The sequence below is a fragment of the Cydia fagiglandana genome, chromosome 6 (assembly GCF_963556715.1).
Source record: "Cydia fagiglandana chromosome 6, ilCydFagi1.1, whole genome shotgun sequence".
NCBI classification, from domain to species: domain Eukaryota; kingdom Metazoa; phylum Arthropoda; class Insecta; order Lepidoptera; family Tortricidae; genus Cydia; species Cydia fagiglandana.
Genome location: NC_085937.1, coordinates 18,063,639 through 18,085,617, shown reverse-complemented (window position 1 = coordinate 18,085,617; position 21,979 = coordinate 18,063,639). Strand labels below are relative to the sequence as shown.

The following is a 21,979-nucleotide window of genomic DNA, read 5'->3' as shown; positions in this document are numbered from 1 at the left end:
TTAATTTTGAAAAGCTTCATATTTAAATTACAATAAATAATAAAGCTTAGTGCTTTTATTGAATCTATGTTTCGGAACGTATCTAGTTATGCCGGCAATGTCACTGTCAGCCTTTCTTGGAATAAATAGTGAATTTTAACCAATAATTCTATTAATTTTTACCGTATTTGACTAACAGAAAGTATAAATGAAGCTTCTAAAACCCAGTTGGGTTAATCATGATGGTAAGTTCATTAATATTTTGCACTTTTTCAATCCCTAAAATTTTTACGGTTCTTCCTAAACTGCACTTGCCTTGCAGTTGCAACAATAACAAAAGGACAGAATTGGCACAATGCTAAATATTATTACCCTTAAATATTAACTGAAAGCCGTTATTTATTTGACTGAAGTTTATGAATGTTAATTAAATACCTAATTAGTTTTAAACCAAAGGTGGTTGGCCATTTATTATGTATTTAACATTTGAAAAAAGCTTTTAGATTTGTTCCAATCAGTGGATGAGAAGTACATACAATTTATAACAATGTATTTAAATGTCTAGCTCGCAATATGTGTTTAACTCACCATTTCAAAATTGTGCTACTCTTAATATATCAAAAAATTTGTAATGGTCTAACTTTGATATTTTTAGCTTGGCTTGGCTGGAACCCAGGAAAATAAAGCTCCATTAGCACGTAAAGTAATTGGTTTGTTTTGATTGTAATGTATACTTGTTTTTCAGATAAGCCAATATTTTCTGTCGACATCCACCCTACGGGGAAGAGGTTTGCGACTGGCGGGCAGGGCGGAGACTCTGGACGGGTGGTCGTGTGGAACTTGAACTCGGTGCTGTATGAAAATGTGGAGGTGGACCCGAATGTTCCGAAGATGTTGTGCCAGATGGACAATCATTTGGGTAAGCTTTTGTGCTGTGAAGTGCGTCGCCAGTTTTTTCCCTTTCTTTTACTCTCAGTAAAACCTCACAAGTTAAGAAAGATAAAGCATTTTAAGGTGAGAGTGGCGTCTAAATATTTTAACCTATTGGTACTTTTCATGCAGACCCTATAAAATAGCTCTTGTACTTCAGTACAAGAAATAACATGATATTTTCTGAAAAATCCCCTCTCCCCCACGTGAGATCCGGCTTGAGCCCCTCTCCCCCATGTGAGATTCGGCTTGACCCCCTCCCCCCTTAAAGCCCCCGCGTAATTAATGAACGCCCCCTAATCGCAAAGGTACACTAGGATTTCCCTTAAACCCTGAGCTAACCCAAAATTTCATTAAAATCCGACAATCTTTAATAAATCTTCAATAAAATAAAATAAACCTTCAATCTTTAATAAAAAAAATTCATATATCTGTGGAAAACATGTTGCTAAATATCATAATTCTTACAGCCTGCGTTAACTGCGTTCGGTGGAGTAATGCAGGCCGATATCTGGCTTCCGGTGGAGACGACAGACTGGTCATGGTGTGGGGGCTCAGTGTGGTTGCAAATGGCACTCCGGGGAAGCTGAAAGCTGAGACGTGGAGATGTATAGCTACTTTGAGAGGACATGCAGGTAATTGTTTAACTTGTTGATACTTCAACCAAGAAAAAAAAATCTCCTATCTATATGATTTACATAGTTACTGCATTTCAACATTGAGTTACAGTATGACAGCCAAGTGTCAAAGTAGTTATGATATAATATTGTTCATGAAAAACCGGCCAAGTGCGAGTCGGACTCGCGTTCCAACGGTTCCGTACATTACTAAATTTTTAACAATATATTTTTTATATAATAATTATGTGAAACGCGAGTGAATTGCCTTTAAAAAACCCGTAGGGGCCGGATCAAAAACTAAGAAATTGGTCCGACTCACGCCTGACTACTGACTACACATTTCTAATAGGTTTTCCTGTCATCTATAGGTAAAGACCTCTTTTATGTATTTTAAAATTTTAAAGTATTCAAAATTTTTGACCCAGTAATTTCGGAGATAAAGGGGGGAATGGTCATTTTTTATCTATTTTCTTGAATTACTTCTAAACTGTTTATTCTAAAATTGATAACATTGAGCTCTTTCATTTGATATGTAACACAATATAGTTTGACAAACTTTATTTTTTGATTTTCTCATTTACCCCCCAAAAGTGGCGCCCATGTTTAAAATTCATTTGTTTACGATACATGTCCGTATGTAAACTTACATATACCAAATTTCAACTTAATTGGTCCAGTAGTTTCGGAGAAAATAGGCCGTGACAGACGGACAGACAGACAGACAGACAGACGCACGAGTGATCCTATAAGGGTTCCGTTTTTTTACTTTTGAGGTACGCAACCCTATAAATTGAAAAAAAAATGGGAATTATTTGTGACATTTTAACCAAAAGGGTGCTTAAATATTGTCAGTTTTCAATAAGATGCTTCAATTTGAAATCAACCTTTTAGTTGAGAAAACGTTAGTCCAGCTATAGAGATAGACCATTATTAACAGCATGGCAAAAGTAGACTCTTGTTGTGCTTTTATGGTTACGACTTTTTACTTTAACCCTACTAGAGGGAAATTAAAAAATAATTTGTCTCTATTAGGTCTGAAATCAAAATGATTACAATTAAAATTGCCTCTTGCTAAACTGGAAGACATGACCAAAAAAAGTAAGACAATGTTGCCACTGCAATAATTTGTTTGTGAAATAGTAAATTCCTTTTGATAAATAATCACGCAAAGATAATTTATACCTATATTAGTTTTTTATATATTAATTTTACTCCTACGATTTAAAAAAGTATTTTTATTTACTTAAGTTTACATAAATACAAGACGCGCCAGTAAAAAGTGGCAACATTGTCTTACGTTTTTAGGGTTCCGTACCCAAAGGGTAAAACGGGACCCTATTACTAAGACTTCGCTGTCCGTCCGTCCGCCCGTCCGTCCGCCCGTCCGTCCGTCTGTCACCAGGCTGTATTTCACGAACCGTGATAGCTAGACAGTTGAAATTTTCACAGATGATGTATTTCTGTTGCCGCTATAACAACAAATACTAAAAACAGAATAAAATAAAGATTTAAATGGGGCTCCCATACAACAAACGTGATTTTTGACCAAAGTTAAGCAACGTCGGGAGGGGTCAGTACTTCGATGGGTGACCGTTTTCTTTTTGCTTTTTTTTGTTTTTTTTTTTGCATTATGGTACGGAACCCTTCGTGCGCGAGTCCGACTCGCACTTGCCCGGTAGTAGTTTAAAATTGGTCTACTTCTGGTTTGAAAATTGGATATATGTGTTACTAAACAAGCCTCTGGTGCCTAATCTTTCAGGTGATGTCCTGGACCTGGCCTGGTCCCCGCTGGACAAGTGGCTGGCCAGCTGCAGCGTGGACAACACCATCATCATCTGGAACGCGGAGAAGTTCCCTGAGATGGTCTGTGTGCTTAACGGGCACACCGGGCTGGTGAAAGGCGTCGCTTGGGACCCTGTAAGTTTATTTCATTGTTTCCCTTTTAGACCAGGAAGGTTATTATGGATGGTTTTATCTACGTGATAAAATAACCACTCACTTTCACTTTGTCACTTTTTAATTTTTTTATCACTACGCGTTTGTAAAGGATAATAATATTATCACAAATACGATCTTAATCTATTCTTTTAGATATATTAAGAACGTGTCACTCACGTATTTTAAGTCGAAAAACGCTCGACATGTTTCATTCCGTACGGAGGAGTGTCATCAGGAGCTTGAGTTGACGGTGACGGACCGGCGCAGACGAATACGTGAGTGACCCGTATTATTTAATATTTCTGTGTCTCAAGGAAGTTTTGTTATTAAAACGACCTTAATCTCTTTCTTTATATGCAATAAATTACAGTTTGTATAATTATAATTGTTCAGCGGTGAGGTGGATAATGCCGGTTCAGTTGAGGCGAAGATAATTAAAACCGTCTTGTATAGTCACAAATAATTATATTATCAAAAGCACAAGTTACATATTTAGGTGTAATGTGAAGTATAAATTATTCTCGTTCCCATGGTAATATAATTCAAGGATAGAACAATACCATAGATAACTATGAAAAGGAATTAGTCTTCTGTTGGACTTGCCAACATGCTGGGGCGGGCCGAAACCTTCACCTTAAATAATAATAAGTCCATAATTTGCTACTAAAATAGGTATAACCTCATTACCCAGCATCATGGTATAATCCAATTAAAGAAACTTATGTTTACAATGAAAGCTAAACAATAAAGAGTAACATCTTATTAAACGTTATTCAAATCCTACAGAAAAAACAAGAGAAAATCAATATTATTGAGATCATCCTAAGAAATATTACCTAAATAACAACAAATACAACGCATATGTTGATAAACGCAAGAAAGAGAACTAAATGTACCCTCTTTAACTTCTAAGTAGTGTTAACAAGGCAGCAGTTTACCTGCAAACACTTAAGAGTTATAATCAAAGAAACAAGAACCTTGTCAAACTATAAACTTAGCTTACACACATATTTAGACATACCTAGTGTCCAAACTTAAAGCTGTATTAAAAACACAATGCATAAAAGCTTACTTATACAATAGAAAATTATTCAATGGGTAGCACAGCAAAACCGCTTAAAGATCGTTTGTACACCTTTTTATTAGGTGCCAAGAGGTCTACAACGCGTACCTTATCATCATCACCAGGATATACTTTAACAATTCTGGCCATGGGCCATGTCATGGGGGGAGAGTTAGGCTCTCTCATAATAACTAACGAACCAACTTTAACATTTGGTTGGCTATCGCGCCACTTGGGACGACATTGTAATACATTCAAATAATACTTATGCCATACCTTCCAAAAGTGGCCTTTAACCTTGTTACAGATCTCCCAGAACTTTAATCTATTATTAGGTAACTCGGCCAAGTCCGCTTCCGGGAAGGATGTCATAGAAGTACCAATCAGAAAGTGGCCAGGCGTAAGGTAGCTGTAATCGTTAATATCGTCAGCAGTTACAGGCAAAAGTGGCCTAGAATTCAGGGTCCCTTCAATTTGACATAAAATAGTATTAAGTTGTTCATACGTCAGTACATAAGCCTGCAATATACGCTTTAAGTGGTACTTAGTGCTTTTAACAGCAGCTTCGGCAAGACCAGCAAACACTGGTGAATAGCTTGGCACAAAGTGAAAGGCAATACGTTGCTGTGCCGCATAGGATTGCACCAGAGTCTGATGATCCTGTGATGCATTTAAATTGTACAGCTCAGCTAATTGGTTCTTTGCCCCCTTAAAGCATCCACCATTGTCACAAAATACGTCGGTCGGAAGGCCTCTTCGCGCTATGAATCGCTTGAAACATGCAAGGAAAGCATCAGTGGTTAAGTCTGAAGAGAGCTCCAGATGTATAGCCTTTGTCACAAAACAAACAAATACGCATATATAGCCCTTTGTCTGTAAAGCTCTTCTTACGCGAGAATTCTTTACTGCTATTGGACCTGCAAAGTCGATGCCGACTTTTTGGAATGCTCGGCAGGCCGTGACTCTTTCAGGTGGCAAAGAACCCATCAGCTGTTTTGCACACTGAGCTTTCATTCTGAAACAAGGTAAGCATTTGTTAACTATACTTTTTACATAGCTAAGACCATTTACAATCCAATATTTATCATTTAAGCTTGACAATAATAACTTGGGCGGAGAATGTAGCAGCCTAAGGTGCTCGTGCTTTACAATAAGCTTTGTTATGCGAGATTCCCTTGGTAGTATTACAGGATGTCTTTGTGAGTATGACACATTTGCGTTTTTTATTCTGCCACCAACTCTCAGCAAACCATGATTGTCAAGAAAAGGATGTAAGGAGTTGAGCGAACCTTTAACATTATCTAAGTTAGCCTTGAGACTGTCAATTTCATGTTTAAAGTAAATGCCTTGCTCACGTTTTATAATCTGAAGTAAAGCTAATTGAAGCTCCTTAGCGGAGAGATACTCAAGATTATTTGTGTCATTAGTTTTTAAATTAGAGCAAAACCTTATTACATAGGCCATTACCCTTACCATTTTGTTGAGATCAGAAAACCTTTCTAAGAAATCGTAAGGATCTGATCCTTTTTGGGTAACTAACGTCACCTTGGCACTAGAGGGCGCCTTTTTCAATTCAGGTAGGTCATCGATTGTAGGAGGGTTAAGCTTATCATTAAAATTATAGTTACCTTCCTGTAAAAAGCTTGGGTCATGCAGCCACATGGGTATGTGACGCAGCTCATCTGGATCTGTACCTCTGCTCAGGCAGTCGCTCGGATTTTCTCCACTGGGTACGTACAGCCAGCGCCATCTATCTGTGAGATCTCGAATCAACCTGACCCGATTGGCAACAAAAGCTTGGAGCCTTAAAGGCTCTGTTTTCACCCATGCTAGCGCAATTTGCGAATCAGAAAACAGATATACATCTTGTATATTTAATTGCGATTTTAGCGATTCATAAACTCGTGCGATTAGTTTAGATAATAGTAGCATAGCACACAGCTCTAAGCGAGCTATGGTGAGCGTATCCTTATTGCGGGGGTTGATTCGAGATTTAGCACAAAGTAATGAAAGTGAAGCATTACCGTGTTCGTCGACCACCCGAAGATACACACAACAGCCGTAACCAGTCGTGCTACATGCATCAGCAAAACCTATCAATTGCAATGCAGAAGCATTGGAGGGTATATGCAGGTTCCTATTAATAGTGAAGGGTTCCATTTGAGATAATTTGGAAGCAAATGAAGACCACTCCTGAAGCAGCATACCTGAAGGAACCTCATTCCAACCTATTTTTTCAGCATATATTTTTTGCATGAAAGCCTTTGCCTTCATGATAATTGGCGCTATAAAACCTAGCGGATCATAAAATTTCGAAATATAGCTTAATATTTCTTTTTTGGTAGGTTTTTCCTTTTTGAAGGCCTCGGGGCAAGAAAAAACAAAGACATCGTCTCGCATATTCAGTTTTAAACCTAACGTCTTTAAATATAAATTATCTTTCTGGAAGTCTAAGTCATCAAACTGCCGTTTATCGTTGGGAATGCCCTCTAAGACTCTCTGATCATTAGATGCCCACTTGTGTGTATTGAAACTACCCTTACTTAATGTTAAGGATTGTAGTCTTAAAATAATTTCGCCTGGCAACATTATCGTTCAAACTTTAAAAAAAAAAATATACTTCCTCCCCTTCTCGTATCGCAAATGTAACATGTCGGGCGCATCTCGCTGCGCTAGTTATTATTTTCGAATATTATCGTCTCGGTTCATCTAAAAGATTCAATTTCGTCTGTAAACTGTGTGTACTCATTGTGGAAGGCTAATCAGTTGAAGAAGCACTGCTCCTGCTCCGTTTCGGTGTCCACGCTGGTCCAGGTAACTCGGATTCGAGGTAAGTCTAGACGAGCCGAAGGTCTGAGAAGCCTGCGCCAGCCTCCACCGAGAGCTGCACCGTCATCTACAGCTCAGCAAGGTGAGTGCTTTTACCAATTGACCTAGCCTGTCCTAAGTTCCACGGTATATCGTTTCGTATCTCGTCTCGTATTTCGTTTGAATACAGTCCACATAATTTTTAAATATCGAAGTAAAATAATCCCCTTAACATTTTTTGGTCCCACGATCCGGATAACTTGTAAGGTGACCGTGGTTATTTTCGCTTTAAATATCAATTTTCGTCAATAAATTGTTCATTGTAAAATCATAAAAACATTGGAGGGTAAGATTGAAACACTTGGCTTGGGCGTTTTTCCGTTAGTTAAACTATCGAGCGTTTAGTTCATAGACTAAAATTGTGTGTCGAATTAATTACGTTTCTGAACGCAACTTTTAGCTGTCATTTTTGACAAGTTGTCAATTGAAAATCATAACCTATCATTATTATCGAATCAAATAGTTTTGTTGTTGTTTTAGTGATTCAATATACATATTTTTACAAAATAAACATGACACTTGGTGGGGATTCGTCCGAAAGTTTCGACAAGAGCCGTGTAGGTCGGGATTATGCGTTTGTGCGGATGGAGTATATAAAGAGTTCCGATCTGCAAGGTTATTGTTTACAAGATGTAATTAAACTTGAAAGTGAATTTCATGCCTTTCAAATTGAATTGCTTTCGGCGATTCCAGCTGGTGATAGGTCAAGTGAATTAGAAATATCATCACAGTTCGAACAAATGGTAAAATCCATAAAAATACGTTTAGCAGAAATAAAACCTGAAGTGTTAAATAAAAGTGACAGTTGCGGTTCAAGTTCGAGTGTTAAATTACCTAAAATTAATATAGTTCCTTTCGATTCGAAAATTGAGAATTGGGTGTCGTTCATCCAGATCTTTGACTCGCTGATTCACAGTAAAAATATCCCGGCAGTAGAAAAATTGCACTATTTGTTGTCGAGTGTTACCGGCCATGCTTACGACTTAATTAAAAATTACCCATTATGTGATGAAAATTATTTAATGGCCTATAACACACTAAAATTACATTTTGAGAAAAAAAGGGTGATTGCCAGTATATTTTATGAAAAAATATTAAACTGTGAGGCGGCGAAGTCCAAGACTGCATCGGAATTAGTTAGAGTATGTCGAACCTTTAAGGAAAACTTAGAAATTTTATCAAAGTATCAATTGCCTGATAGGAACTTTATGTTATTCCATGCACTTTGGTCAAAATTAGATGTTAGTAGTAAGGAAGCTTTTGAGTTGCAACTTGAATCAAACACAGAAATTCCCAGTTATGAGGAATTAATTTCGTTTATTGAAAAGCGGAGCCAGGCATTAGAGAACAGCGTTGGTAAGTCGTTAACATTATCTAGTAAACCAGTGTATAGTAAGCCAGTGTCGAATAAGGCTAAGCCTGCTCTCCTTGTGCCGCCAGTGAGCAACTGTGCTATGTGTTCCGCACCGGGACACAAATTGGATAACTGTACTAAATTTTTGGAACTGCAGCCATTGGAAAGGTTTGCTCAGGTTAAGGAGAGGAGACTTTGCATACTTTGTTGTAGGCCATCACACTCGGTTAAAAATTGTAAATCAGCGGTGACTTGTGGCATCTGCAAGCGCAGACACCACACATTATTGCATTTCGAAAAGGATAAGGAGTTGGAACCAACAGCTCCACCGACCCAAGTGGCATTGGCTGTGCATAATGCAAATGCACCAAGTTTGTTCTCAACAGCTATCGTGCTGATAAAAAATAAATTTAATAATTTTGTACCAATTCGAATATTGATGGATAATGCTTCGGCTTGTAACTTTGTAACATTAAAGTGCGCTCAAAAACTTGGAATACCAATTAGAAATAATTCACCAACGGTGAACGGTGTTGGTCTGTCGTCGACGGACACTTTTGGAATTGTCGATTGTGAGATAGTTCCTTCGAATGGGGACTCCTCATGCAAATTTTCGTTTGAAGCGTTCGTGCTTCCCAAGATCTGCCATGATATGCCACCAGAACCACTGAATGTGCCTTCTTGGAGGCATCTGAAGGATTTAGATCTTGCTGATCCGTCTTTCCACAAATCTGGACCTATAGACATGTTGGTTAACGTCAACCTTTTCGCTGCTGCACTACAATCTGGCGTTGTCAAGGGCAACGCAGATGAGCCCATAGCTGTCCGCACTGTTTTCGGCTGGTTGGTGATGGGTGAGTGCCCTATAAACGTTAACACTTCTCGTTCTCGTTGTCATAAAGGTTCAGAAGGTGATACTCAGAGGTGCTATCTCGTGTCGAGTCTATCATTAGACAATAATATCAAGCGCTTCTGGGAACTGGAAAGTGTAGATCCTCCCAAAAATATCGTTTTGTCGAAATCAGAAATGTCGTGTGAAAACCAAATGGAAACTTCATATTGTCGCACTCCCGAGGGTAGGATGGTAGTACCATTAACTTATGTTGACCCTCAGGATAAACCCAGGTTTTCAAATTCTCGTGAGATAGCTCTCAAGCGTCTCTTAAATTTAGAGAGGAAATTCAAATTGAATCCTCAGTTTCGGACAGCTTATGTCAATTTCATGGATGACTACCTTAGTTGTGGTCACATGGTGGAAGTTGATCCTCCCTTGTCGTCTGGAGGTCAGTTTTATTACATACCCCACCACGGAATTTTGCGCCCTGACTCCTCCACTACTCCTCTTCGCTGTGTTTTTGACGCTAGCGCCCAGGATTCTTCAGGAAAGTCCTTGAACGATACACTGCTTGCCGGCCCTAAATTGCAAAATAACATATTTGACTTGTTGGCTCGTTTTCGATGGCATGCAGTAGTGTTCACCGGTGACATCAAACAAATGTACCGGCAGTTCCTTGTCGATTTACAGGACTGCGACTATCAGCGCATTTTGTGGCGCCCGTCACCTGATGATCCCGTGAATGATTATCGTTTGCTCACAGTGACCTATGGTGTGTCCTGTGCTCCATATCAGGCGCTCTGGTGCATATCGAAGTTAGCAAAGGAGTTTTCGTCTCGTGCTCCTCAAGGTGCTGCAGTGTTGGCTAGGGATGCGTATGTCGACGACGTTGTGTCAGGTGCAGACTCTGTCGAGGATGCGTTAGTGTTACGACAACAGTTGGTGGAAATATTATCGTCTGCTCAGCTTCATCTGCGCAAATGGACCTCTAACAGCCCTGAATTTCTAGGAAATTTGCCTGGTTCAGAGCTGTACTCAGATCAACTTCACAATTTCGAAAACGTCCATGATTTATCGTTAAAAATTCTCGGTTTGTCGTGGCTTCCCAAGGAAGATACTTTCACATTCAAGACCTCCTTGAATGATTGTCGTTGTACGAAGCGATCGATCCTCTCGGACATCGCTCGTATTTTTGATCCTCTGGGTCTATTGTCGCCTGTCGTATTTTTCGCAAAATATTTAATACAACTTCTATGGGTTTCTGGTGTCGATTGGGACAGCGAGGTTCCTATCGCTATCGCTCAAGAATGGCGTAAATTCAAATCGCAATTGGCGGAAATGAGCTCGTTGTCCATTCCCCGTAGAATGGTTGTATCTTTCGTATCGTTACAGCTTCACGGGTACTGTGACGCCTCGGAGAAGGGTTACTGTGCTGTCATTTATTGTCGTGTCGTTCAAAATGACGGATCCGTTGTCGTGCGTCTTTGTTGCGCTAAAACGAAAGTGGCCCCACTTCGTAAATGTTCTATCCCGAGATGTGAGCTGTTATCTGCTGTCTTGTTGTCAGATTTGATTGTCTCGTTTGCAGAAGCTCTAAAAGATTTTCACACTTTTGATGATATCCACGCTTGGTCAGATTCTACTGTCGCGCTGACTTGGATTCGTTCGTGTCCATCAAAGTGGAAAACTTTTGTGGCTAATAGGGTTGCGCACATACAAGAGAACGTCCCCCCTGAAAATTGGCACCACGTGTCTGGTTCGGATAATCCAGCGGATTGCGGCTCCCGCGGTTTGTTACCTGCTGATTTAATCCAGAATACGCTATGGTGGGCGGGGCCTACTTGGCTGTCTAATCCTCAAGAATCTTGGCCGCAATCTGAGATCCTTTCTGATCAAGCCGCTTCGAACGAGCAAAAAATCTATAGTTTGTTCACAGACTCTAATATATCGTTGATTGACAACATCTTAAGCAGATTCTCGTCTTTACAACGCATATTGCGTATTTTCGCTTATTGTTTTCGGTTCATGCATAACTTGCAAAAATCATTGTCGAAAATCACAGATCCGAACCTGTCGTCTGAAGAAATTACGAAAGTTCTTCACTTTCTCGTGAAACATGTCCAGGAGCGAGCTTTCGCTTCAGAATTGCGGTGCTTGTTGACAGATAAGTCACCCCACTCTCTATCGAAGCCCATGCGGAAATTGGCGCCGTTTGTGGATGAGCGTGGAATGCTAAGGGTGGGCGGTCGCCTGTCTAAAGGAGACCTGTCGTTCGATGTGAAACATCCACTATTATTGCCTCGTGATCACAGGTTGACTACGTTGATCATTGAGGATTACCATCACCGGTTTATGCACCCTGGATTGCAAACATTGCAAAATTTATTAGCCCAAGAATTCTGGGTTCTATCGGCAAGAAGGGCTATAAACTCGGTTATTTCATCTTGTATGAAGTGCTTTCGCGCTCGGCCTAAAGTGGCATCTCCTCCAATAATGGGCAACTTACCATCGTTTCGAATTAATCAAATTAAACCATTTTCGTCAGCGGCAGTAGATTACGCTGGTCCCTTTGATACTTGTTTGGCCCGGGGCCGCGGTCTACGCACATTTAAATCGTATATTTGCGTTTTCGTATGCACTGCCACCAAAGCAGTACATCTTGAGCTGGCCTCAGAGCTCACCACAGAGGCATATCTCGCAGCTCTGCGCCGTTTCATTTCGCGCCGCGGTCGGTGCTCTAGGCTGATCTCGGATCAGGGTAGAAACTTTATTGGCGCATCCAATATGCTCCAAGAATTCATGGCCAAGGCTTCACGTGCAGAACAAATAAATTTCGTTTTTAACCCGCCCGGCAGCCCACATTTCTCGGGGTTAGCCGAGGCTGGTGTAAAGTCAGTAAAGACACATCTCGCTCGCGTCGTGAGCTCTCAGCGCCTTACATTTGAGGAATTCTATACCATTTTGACCCAAATTGAGGCGATGCTGAACTCACGGCCTTTGTCCCCTGTCAGCTCGGACCCAAACGACCTGTCAGTTTTGACCCCCGGACATTTCCTTACTTTGGAGCCGCTCACCATATTGCCTGAAAGCAACATGGTAGATGCGAAATTAGGTCCACTTCAGAGATGGAAATTATTACAAAAGATCCATCAAGATTTCTGGCGCAAGTGGCACCTCGAATATTTGCACACATTGCAGCAACGCCACAAATGGTTCGATGGTCAGAAAAACATTGTCGTCGGGACGCTCGTGCTCATTGTCAATGAGCAATGTAGCCCCATGAAGTGGAAAATTGGCCGGGTGGTACAACTCCATCCAGGAAGTGACGGGATTTGTCGAGTTGTCACAGTTCGCACAGAATCGGGCGAACTTAAACGTCCGATAGTTAAACTGTGTCCCTTACCTTTGCAAAACTAGTGTTAATTCACTATCATATAGTCATAAGTATTAATTTTATCGTAGATTTAGATTAAAGTAAAAAATATATAGTAATAGGAAAATAAACCCTGAGCCATATCGATTCTATTTTATCCTCAGTTGACAATAACAGTACAAACTTGTGGAAAATACGTTGTATTTTGGTGGGCGGAAAATGTTAAGGATTGTAGTCTTAAAATAATTTCGCCTGGCAACATTATCGTTCAAACTTTAAAAAAAAAAATATACTTCCTCCCCTTCTCGTATCGCAAATGTAACATGTCGGGCGCATCTCGCTGCGCTAGTTATTATTTTCGAATATTATCGTCTCGGTTCATCTAAAAGATTCAATTTCGTCTGTAAACTGTGTGTACTCATTGTGGAAGGCTAATCAGTTGAAGAAGCACTGCTCCTGCTCCGTTTCGGTGTCCACGCTGGTCCAGGTAACTCGGATTCGAGGTAAGTCTAGACGAGCCGAAGGTCTGAGAAGCCTGCGCCAGCCTCCACCGAGAGCTGCACCGTCATCTACAGCTCAGCAAGGTGAGTGCTTTTACCAATTGACCTAGCCTGTCCTAAGTTCCACGGTATATCGTTTCGTATCTCGTCTCGTATTTCGTTTGAATACAGTCCACATAATTTTTAAATATCGAAGTAAAATAATCCCCTTAACACTTAACAACTCCCTTAATTGCGATTTGGCTTCCATCATAACCTTTAAATCGGAGTTTGAAAAACACATATCATCTACATAAGTGCAATTTTTTAATATATAAGCTGCAAGTGGGAAATCACTTTCAAACCTATCTGCTAACTCTAGTAAGCATCGAGTGCTTAAATATGTACTACTCTTTTGCCCATAGGTAACAGTATCTGGCTGTATGCATTTTAGAGGCTCATTAGGATTACTTCTCCACAAAATATTTTGCAATTTGGCATGCATAGGATTAACATCAACACATCGAAACATGCGTCGTATGTCTGTGGAGAAGGTATAGTTGCCTAATCGGAACAAAAGCATTATGTCAAACAACTCTTTCTGTACCGGAGGTCCGTTAAGCAAAATGTCATTAAGCGATACCTTTTTGTTAGTTTGCAAAGAACAGTCAAAGACTACCCGGGTACGTGTAGTTTTGCTAGAGTCATTAATTACAGCATGATGGGATGCAAAGTATAGAGGATCATTCTCAAAATCCAATTGATTAAAGTCAATATAGTGCCCATGCTTTAAGTCCACATATTCATTGATGAACTTTTCATAATCTGATAGCAAATTTATATTTTTGTGCAATCTTTTTTCGAGGTTAAGGAACCTATAATAAGCCATATCAAAAGAGCTACCAAGCACATCATTGACCTCATTCAAAGGAACTTTCAAAGGCAAGTCAACCTGAAACTTGTTATTTTCTAACACCGTTGTGCTCTTAAAAGTATCTTCACACATTTGATGCTCCGACATGCGTTCACAAAAGGTTTCAGGTATGCTCTCTACATTCCAAAATCTTTGTAGACTGTCATTAAGACTTGAGGAGGTTGCGAGCTGCAAGAGGTTACACCAAGGCCTCAATCACTCGTCTCTTCAACTTTACAAATAATGAGAATGATGTCGGCCTTAGTGCAATTTCTGACTTGGAAACGAAGCGCGCCAGGATAGAAGAGTTATCCGGCTCGAAGGACCAATGTTCAGCGGTGAGGTGGATAATGCCGGTTCAGTTGAGGCGAAGATAATTAAAACCGTCTTGTATAGTCACAAATAATTATATTATCAAAAGCACAAGTTACATATTTAGGTGTAATGTGAAGTATAAATTATTCTCGTTCCCATGGTAATATAATTCAAGGATAGAACAATACCATAGATAACTATGAAAAGGAATTAGTCTTCTGTTGGACTTGCCAACAATAATAATAAATTATAAAAGTTTAAATTTTATCTAGGTTCATTTAGTTTTATTGTAATTTAAGAATCTTTCGTTTTTTTAAGTCATTTATTGTAAAAATGTAAAAGTAATATATGTTAGTATTTCCTCTTCCTTGGATTTAAGTTCCAATTGTATAAACTCACCTGAGTCTGGGTTACCTACGAGACAGGCCAAGCCTAGTGTAGGAACCAGAGCAACCTGATATAATGTATTTCTTAGCTGAGGTACCTACACTTTGTCAAATTGTACATAATTAGGATAATCTTAGCACCCCTGAAAATGTTTTTGTGTATTACCTACAATAAATTTTGTGTATTTTTGTGTGTAAATAAATAAATTGTAGAATTTAGTTTTTGGGATATTTAAAACCGAAGTTTAAATCCGAACTTGAAATATCCCACCTAGTGCTCATCAAGCAACATTACATAAAACTCAATGACCAATAAGAACTTTGTTTCAGGTTGGCAAATACTTGGCATCGCAGTCTGACGATAAATCACTTCGGGTCTGGAAGACAGCCGACTGGGCGCAAGAAACAGTCATCACCGAGCCTTTCGAAGAATGCGGTGGTAAGTAGAGATGGGCCGAATATGGACTTTGCCGAATACGAATATTCGGCCGAATGTCCGGTTCAGATCACACCGAACCGAATGTTCGGTTGGGCTAAAACTGCGTAATGGCTCCTCTACACGATGGGCCAGCGCCGGCCACTCCAAGGGACGCAGCCATGCGGTAGAATGAGATAGCAACATCACTTGCTCCCTCTAATGCATAAATGCGTCCCTTGGAGTGGCCGGCGCTGGGCCATCGTGTAGAGGAGCCATAAAACGCTGAAAACAAGTTCATATAGGTCCGCGTTCATATAGACCTTAGTTCTCCTCTGGACCGACTGGGAATGTTTATATGAAAAGAAACGAAACCGGCTCACGCCTGACCGCTTTTTTTTTTGTATCTGTAGGCTTTGGCGGCCGCTTATCATCAAGCGAACTGCTTTGCTTACCAGCCGGGCTAGCACACGATTTGGCGCGACAGTATATCGCCGCGAGATAGACTATCTGCCCCTCTTTAATTAATACAGTTAGAAAAAGACCTATCCTATAGTTAGAGAGTATCTCGCGGCGAGATACTGTCGCGCCAATCATCTGCTTGGCCTACAGCGTGGTGTAAGGAAATAGCTTGCTTCGAATTCTTATTTTTCTTTCCCCAGGCACGACCCACGTACTCCGCCTCTCCTGGTCCCCCGACGGCCAGTACGTGTTGTCCGCGCACGCCATCAACGGGGGCGGCCCCACCGCGCAAGTGGTAGAAAGAGACGGCTGGCGGTGCGACAAGGACTTCGTAGGACATAGGAAGGCTGTCACTTGCGCTGTGAGTACTATAGAATATACTACGCAAACCTATACCTGTATATACTTACTACGAAAAGGTAGAACAAATCACGACGATCAGTGGTTTGAAAAACTTAAGGAGCGTCGTCTAAAGAGACAACAACCGGCACCTCCAGCCAACGCTAAATTTACTTGCGACCGTTGCGGGAAGCAGTGCAGAGCCCGCATTGGTTTGTTCAGTCACAAGAAAAGATGCGACTCTCGGAATACACAGCAGCTGTAATAAACATCTGAAGAAGATGTAAAGGCCAATATACAGGGTGGAAAGGCACGACGATCCTTTCCGCAAAAGGGGGGTTGTTTAGCCTAAGCTCTATATTTTCTCCATAGAAACTATGTTAATATGGGCAACCGTTTCTAAATTATGGCCTTTTAAACATCCGTGCAAAAAACTACTTTGTTGTAACCCTAACAGGTGACAGGGTCAATGAACTTACTTGTAAACAATTAGTATACGACAGGAAATTATGCTAATTTATTGCCATCTAACCATTCTTAGGTCTGCTTACAACACGGTAAGAATCGTAGGTAAGGATTTTCGCTTTCTGTGGTTCCACTTGTTCAATACTTGAATTAAGTAGTTATGTTATTCCTTAATATTAATAATACTAACCACAACATTGTTTACAACGACAGTTCAAATTGTGACATTGACAACCACTCAAAAGTACGCAATTGTCTTATAAATTAAATATCTCTGGTTTAATTGACTGATAAAAAGGTTTTAGTTTCTTAACACGTTTCACAAAATTATTTTCGAATAATTGGAAACTATCTAAAATAATAAAAAATTACAAGTAGGTTGTGTTTGATGGATTAAAGAACTTGCAAAAATGAAATACTAAGAATAAATCAAGAATAAATATTTCTTAAATAACTAACTAACAAACCTTCTTGCGTGGTAGGAAATAGACAAGACGTCTGATGTTTGAAATTAAATTGTCATTGAACTTTATTTATCTAATGTGATAATGTCCACGTAGTGATTATATGCTCTTTGATAATGTCATATTCTGCAAATAAAAATGCCATGTAAGATGCTCGTGGTTATTTAAATCTGTGGGCTGTGTAAAAGATATGGTGTACCAAACGGAATGTGAAACTGCGGGCGAAATGAGACATTAAAGGCTAATTGCGTTTGACAATCTGCGGAGGAAAATATACGAAGAGCATACCTGCACTATCGCATGGGCAATGTGCGCGGGCTCGGGTGCGGGCTATAAGACACCGTATGTAAAGAGAAGATAGAATTAAATATTGGCAAAAAGTAATTATCTAAGAAAGTAATAAAATTGTATGTAATATTTTTGCATTCATTTGATTTATTTGTTATTTATGCGTCATTCATAGATCATTGCGATTCTGTCAACGATCGGAAAAAAGCGTAAAGACCCGAGCTTTCCCGACGGGGATCCTTAATCTAGCCGTCATGTGCACATGGTATAGGGTTATCACCACAGTTAAAAAGTAGAAAATTTGGTATTTATATTTTTTACTCAATTAACGATTCTTACCATTACCAATCTGCTCTGTATCGCTTAAACGACCTAATACTTCCGGGAAGGATCGTCGTGCCTTTCCACCCTGTATATATACTATAGAATATTATACAGTGTGTAAACTTACGAGAAACCAGGCGTAGAATATGTTGGAGCATTCTACCGTTACGTAATCGACATTTGCACTCATTTTTAGGGTTCCGTTCCGTATCTCAAAAGGAAAAAACGGAACCCTTATAGGATCACTCGTGCGTCTGTCTGTCCGTCTGTCATAGCCCATTTTCTCCAAAAGTACCGGACCAATTAAGGGGCTCCCCCACGCCAATGACCTTCGATCTGAATCCTTTAGTTTTCTTATGTTTTTAGTAGCTTATCATATTAACAGCAACGGCTTTAAGCAATATAGTATCCCATATTTACTTTAAAGTTCATTGTTTTCGAGATATTTGGCATCAAAGTTGAACAATTTTAGGCTAAAAAACTGGTTTTCTAGCCATAACTTTTGTGTTAATTAGTTTAAAATTAAAACCTTGGACACGATTTTCGACGCTTCAAAGACGAACCCAAATATGTAGATTTCGTACATGTAAGATCCTTTACTGCAAACTAGATACGAAAAAAGCGTTATTTTGGACAATGTTTAAAAAATTCATAAAAAAATAAGTATTCATTTTTTTCAAAATCCGGTGGACAAAACCGAAGATAAAAGATTGAAGAACCGATAACCGTTTGTTTTATAAATCTATCTGTAGTGCAAAAAAAGGAGATACGATTCAAAACTTGTCAAAAATCGATGAAAACCTCGGGTAGCCCCTTAAATTGAAATTTGGTACACATGTAAATTCGTAACCCAAAGACGGACATCTTACGTAAACAAATGAATTTTATAAATAAGTTTACCTTGGGGCTAGCACATACATGTGTTAGATATTACTTACCCGCATTCTTTTAACGACCTTGGAATGTAATAATGACATGGCCATTGTCCACAGCGCTTCAACAACAACATATTCGTGAAGGAAGGCAAGAAGTGTTGCTGCGCGGCCGTCGGTGCCAGAGACAGGGCGCTATCTATCTGGCTCACTTCACTAAAGCGCCCTCTAGTGGTCGTGCACGATCTCTTCAGCGACAGTGTGTTGGATCTATCTTGGAGCTCTGATGGTGAGTGTGAAAGACCATGTTTCCCATTCGGTATCGAGTCAGTAAGTAAATTGAAAATTCTAATTGATTAAATTCTAATTTTAAAACGCCCTTAATGCGTTTTTCATTTTCAAATTTACAATTGATGAGTTAACCCCTCAAGTCCCACAAGTCGGACTTGAGGGGTTAACTCATCAATTGTAAATTTAATTTCGACAAAATGCAAACAATCAACCTTACTGAAATAATTCCTAACACTAAAATCTCGATTTACATGTATTATTGGTTTCAGGTCTGAATCTCCTCGCCTGCAGTTCAGATGGTACAGTCGCCTGCATACAGTTCACCAACAAGGAGATTGGCACACCTCTAACACTGGATGAAAAGGTAAGGCCCGCTTGCACCATTCCACTATCCCGGGGTTAACCGGTTAAACCTGGAGTAGCCATGGTTACCAGTACAATTTGACACTAGGTTAACGGTTTAACCGGTTAACACCGGGTTAGTGGGATAGTGCAAGCGGGCTTAACTGAATTGTCTTGAATATATCCTCCTAAGGCCCACTTGCATCATTCCACTAACCCGGGGTTAACCGGTTAGACCGTTAACCAAGTGTCAAATTGTGCCAGTAACCATGGTAACTCCAGGTTTAACCGGTTAACCCCGGGTTAGTGGAATGGTGCAACTGGCGCGAAGGCCCTAGGTCCTACCTGTAGTACTTATTCAGTTCGATGAAATTTATATCATATACAATTGGAACAGAGTCGCATTTCTTTCGTTTAGTTCAATTTTGAAACAAAACCAAAATCAACTCTATTCCCTGCACTAAAGGTTCAAACTTCAGTGGCAAATTCCGTATTTTTCATTTGTATGGCTGGGCCTTAGGTGGGTATATAGACGTGGCTTTAGTATTCCTTTATCTATCCTTAATAACTTTTGCATGAATCCTATACTTAATCCTGTAACATTTTAATGTAACATAATTTATTTTAATTTCATGTGTTCGTGTGTTTGGTTCATTTTATTACTTAAAACTGTAAGTACTAACATGGTTTTTGAATTTCTGTAGTACTAACAATTCCATTACCTATTCCTATAACCAATTATCAAACCTCAAACTTCAACATCAAAAATAACATAATTCCCCATATTAAACAAATATTTCCATTGTATCCACTTCCACTTTAATCTTGCAACTCTGAGCTATGCCGATGATTTTGATTCCCTTGCAGATTTCATTGAAATATTAGTAAAAATAGAAAATGTTTCCAGAACGCCTTCTATGAAAAAATCTACGGAAAGTGTCCGGCCAATGATTCAGCTCTCTCCAACTTACTGGTGGAGTGTCCGGAGATCCTGCTCGCTAGAGAGAAGCCTGACGCCTGTCGAGACAGTCGGGACGCCTCACTCATCAGTGAGAAGTCTCAGGTAATCTATTAGATAAATCTACGGCAAGTGTCCGGCCAACGATTCCGCTCTTTCTAACTTACTGGTGGAGTGTCCGGAGATCGTGCTCGCTAGAGAGAAGCCTGACGCCTGTCGAGACAGTCGGGACGCCTCACTCATCAGTGAGATGTCTCAGGTAATCTATTAGATAAAGCTACGGCAAGTGTCCAGCCAATGATTCAGCTCTCTCCAACTTACTAGTGGAGTGTCCGGAGATCCTGCTCGCTAGAGAAGCCTGACGCCTGTCGAGACAGTCGGGACGCCTCACTCATCAGTGAGAAGTCTCAGGTAATCTATTAGATAAAGCTACGGCAAGTGTCCAGCCAATGATTCAGCTCTCTCCAACTTACTAGTGGAGTGTCCGGAGATCCTGCTCGCTAGAGAAGCCTGACGCCTGTCGAGACAGTCGGGACGCCTCACTCATCAATGAGAAGTCTCAGGTAATCTATTAGATAAAACTACGTCAAGTGTCCAGCCAATGATTCAGCTCTCTCCAACTTACTAGTGGAGTGTCCGGAGATCCTGCTCGCTAGAGAAGCCTGACGCCTGTCGAGACAGTCGGGACGCCTCACTCATCAGTGAGAAGTCTCAGGTAATCTATTAGATAAAGCTACGGCAAGTGTCCAGCCAATGATTCAGCTCTCTCCAACTTACTAGTGGAGTGTCCGGAGATCCTGCTCGCTAGAGAAGCCTGACGCCTGTCGAGACAGTCGGGACGCCTCACTCATCAGTGAGAAGTCTCAGGTAATCTATTAGATAAAGCTACGGCAAGTGTCCAGCCAATGATTCAGCTCTCTCCAACTTACTAGTGGAGTGTCCGGAGATCCTGCTCGCTAGAGAAGCCTGACGCCTGTCGAGACAGTCGGGACGCCTCACTCATCAGTGAGAAGTCTCAGGTAATCTATTAGATAAAGCTACGGCAAGTGTCCAGCCAATGATTCAGCTCTCTCCAACTTACTAGTGGAGTGTCCGGAGATCCTGCTCGCTAGAGAAGCCTGACGCCTGTCGAGACAGTCGGGACGCCTCACTCATCAGTGAGAAGTCTCAGGTAATCTATTAGATAAAGCTACGGCAAGTGTCCAGCCAATGATTCAGCTCTCTCCAACTTACTAGTGGAGTGTCCGGAGATCCTGCTCGCTAGAGAAGCCTGACGCCTGTCGAGACAGTCGGGACGCCTCACTCATCAGTGAGAAGTCTCAGGTAATCTATTAGATAAAGCTACGGCAAGTGTCCAGCCAATGATTCAGCTCTCTCCAACTTACTAGTGGAGTGTCCGGAGATCCTGCTCGCTAGAGAGAACCCTGACACCCATCGAGAGAGTTGAGACTTTTCATCAAGACTTTGCAACCAGGGAACTTTAAGCCTTTATAAGGCAGAGGGAATATTTTGCCCACCTGATTATGAACTTTATTTCAAAGTGATAGAGTTCAATTTTGCATAATACCTGACATCCTTGTGCCTTATAACGGGTTAAGCTAATTGCTTACTGTTTTCTGAAGTCGGTTATTTTTGAAGTAAAAACTTCTTTAGCGGCGCTGTGCACTTTTACGTTAACCTCAATTATACATAGTGCTGCAGACATT

At 40.4% G+C, this 21,979-nt stretch overlaps 2 protein-coding genes across 3 annotated transcripts in view; both read left to right on the top strand.

The window, feature by feature from the left end:
* The first annotated feature begins 98 nt into the window (after positions 1-98).
* LOC134665527 (protein HIRA) overlaps positions 99-21,979 on the top strand; it is a 41,177-nt gene continuing 19,296 nt past the window's right edge. Inside the window, 10 exon segments of the mRNA XM_063522501.1 lie at positions 99-224; positions 725-898; positions 1,380-1,544; positions 3,289-3,446; positions 15,384-15,492; positions 16,131-16,291; positions 18,803-18,971; positions 19,243-19,337; positions 20,223-20,386; positions 20,388-20,532. Of these exon segments, the coding sequence (XP_063378571.1) occupies positions 188-224; positions 725-898; positions 1,380-1,544; positions 3,289-3,446; positions 15,384-15,492; positions 16,131-16,291; positions 18,803-18,971; positions 19,243-19,337; positions 20,223-20,386; positions 20,388-20,532 (1,377 nt within the window). The 5' untranslated portion in view covers positions 99-187.
* LOC134665374 (uncharacterized) lies at positions 7,084-13,661 on the top strand. Of its 2 annotated transcripts, none has more exons than XM_063522306.1 (2): positions 7,084-7,955; positions 8,638-13,661. In XM_063522306.1, exon 2 carries the CDS (start codon positions 8,853-8,855, stop codon positions 13,002-13,004), a length of 4,152 nt encoding a protein of 1,383 aa, XP_063378376.1. In that variant the 5' UTR covers positions 7,084-7,955; positions 8,638-8,852; the 3' UTR covers positions 13,005-13,661. The 2 variants fall into 2 exon arrangements, with proteins under 2 accessions (XP_063378376.1, XP_063378375.1); XM_063522305.1 differs by having other exon boundaries at positions 8,600-13,661.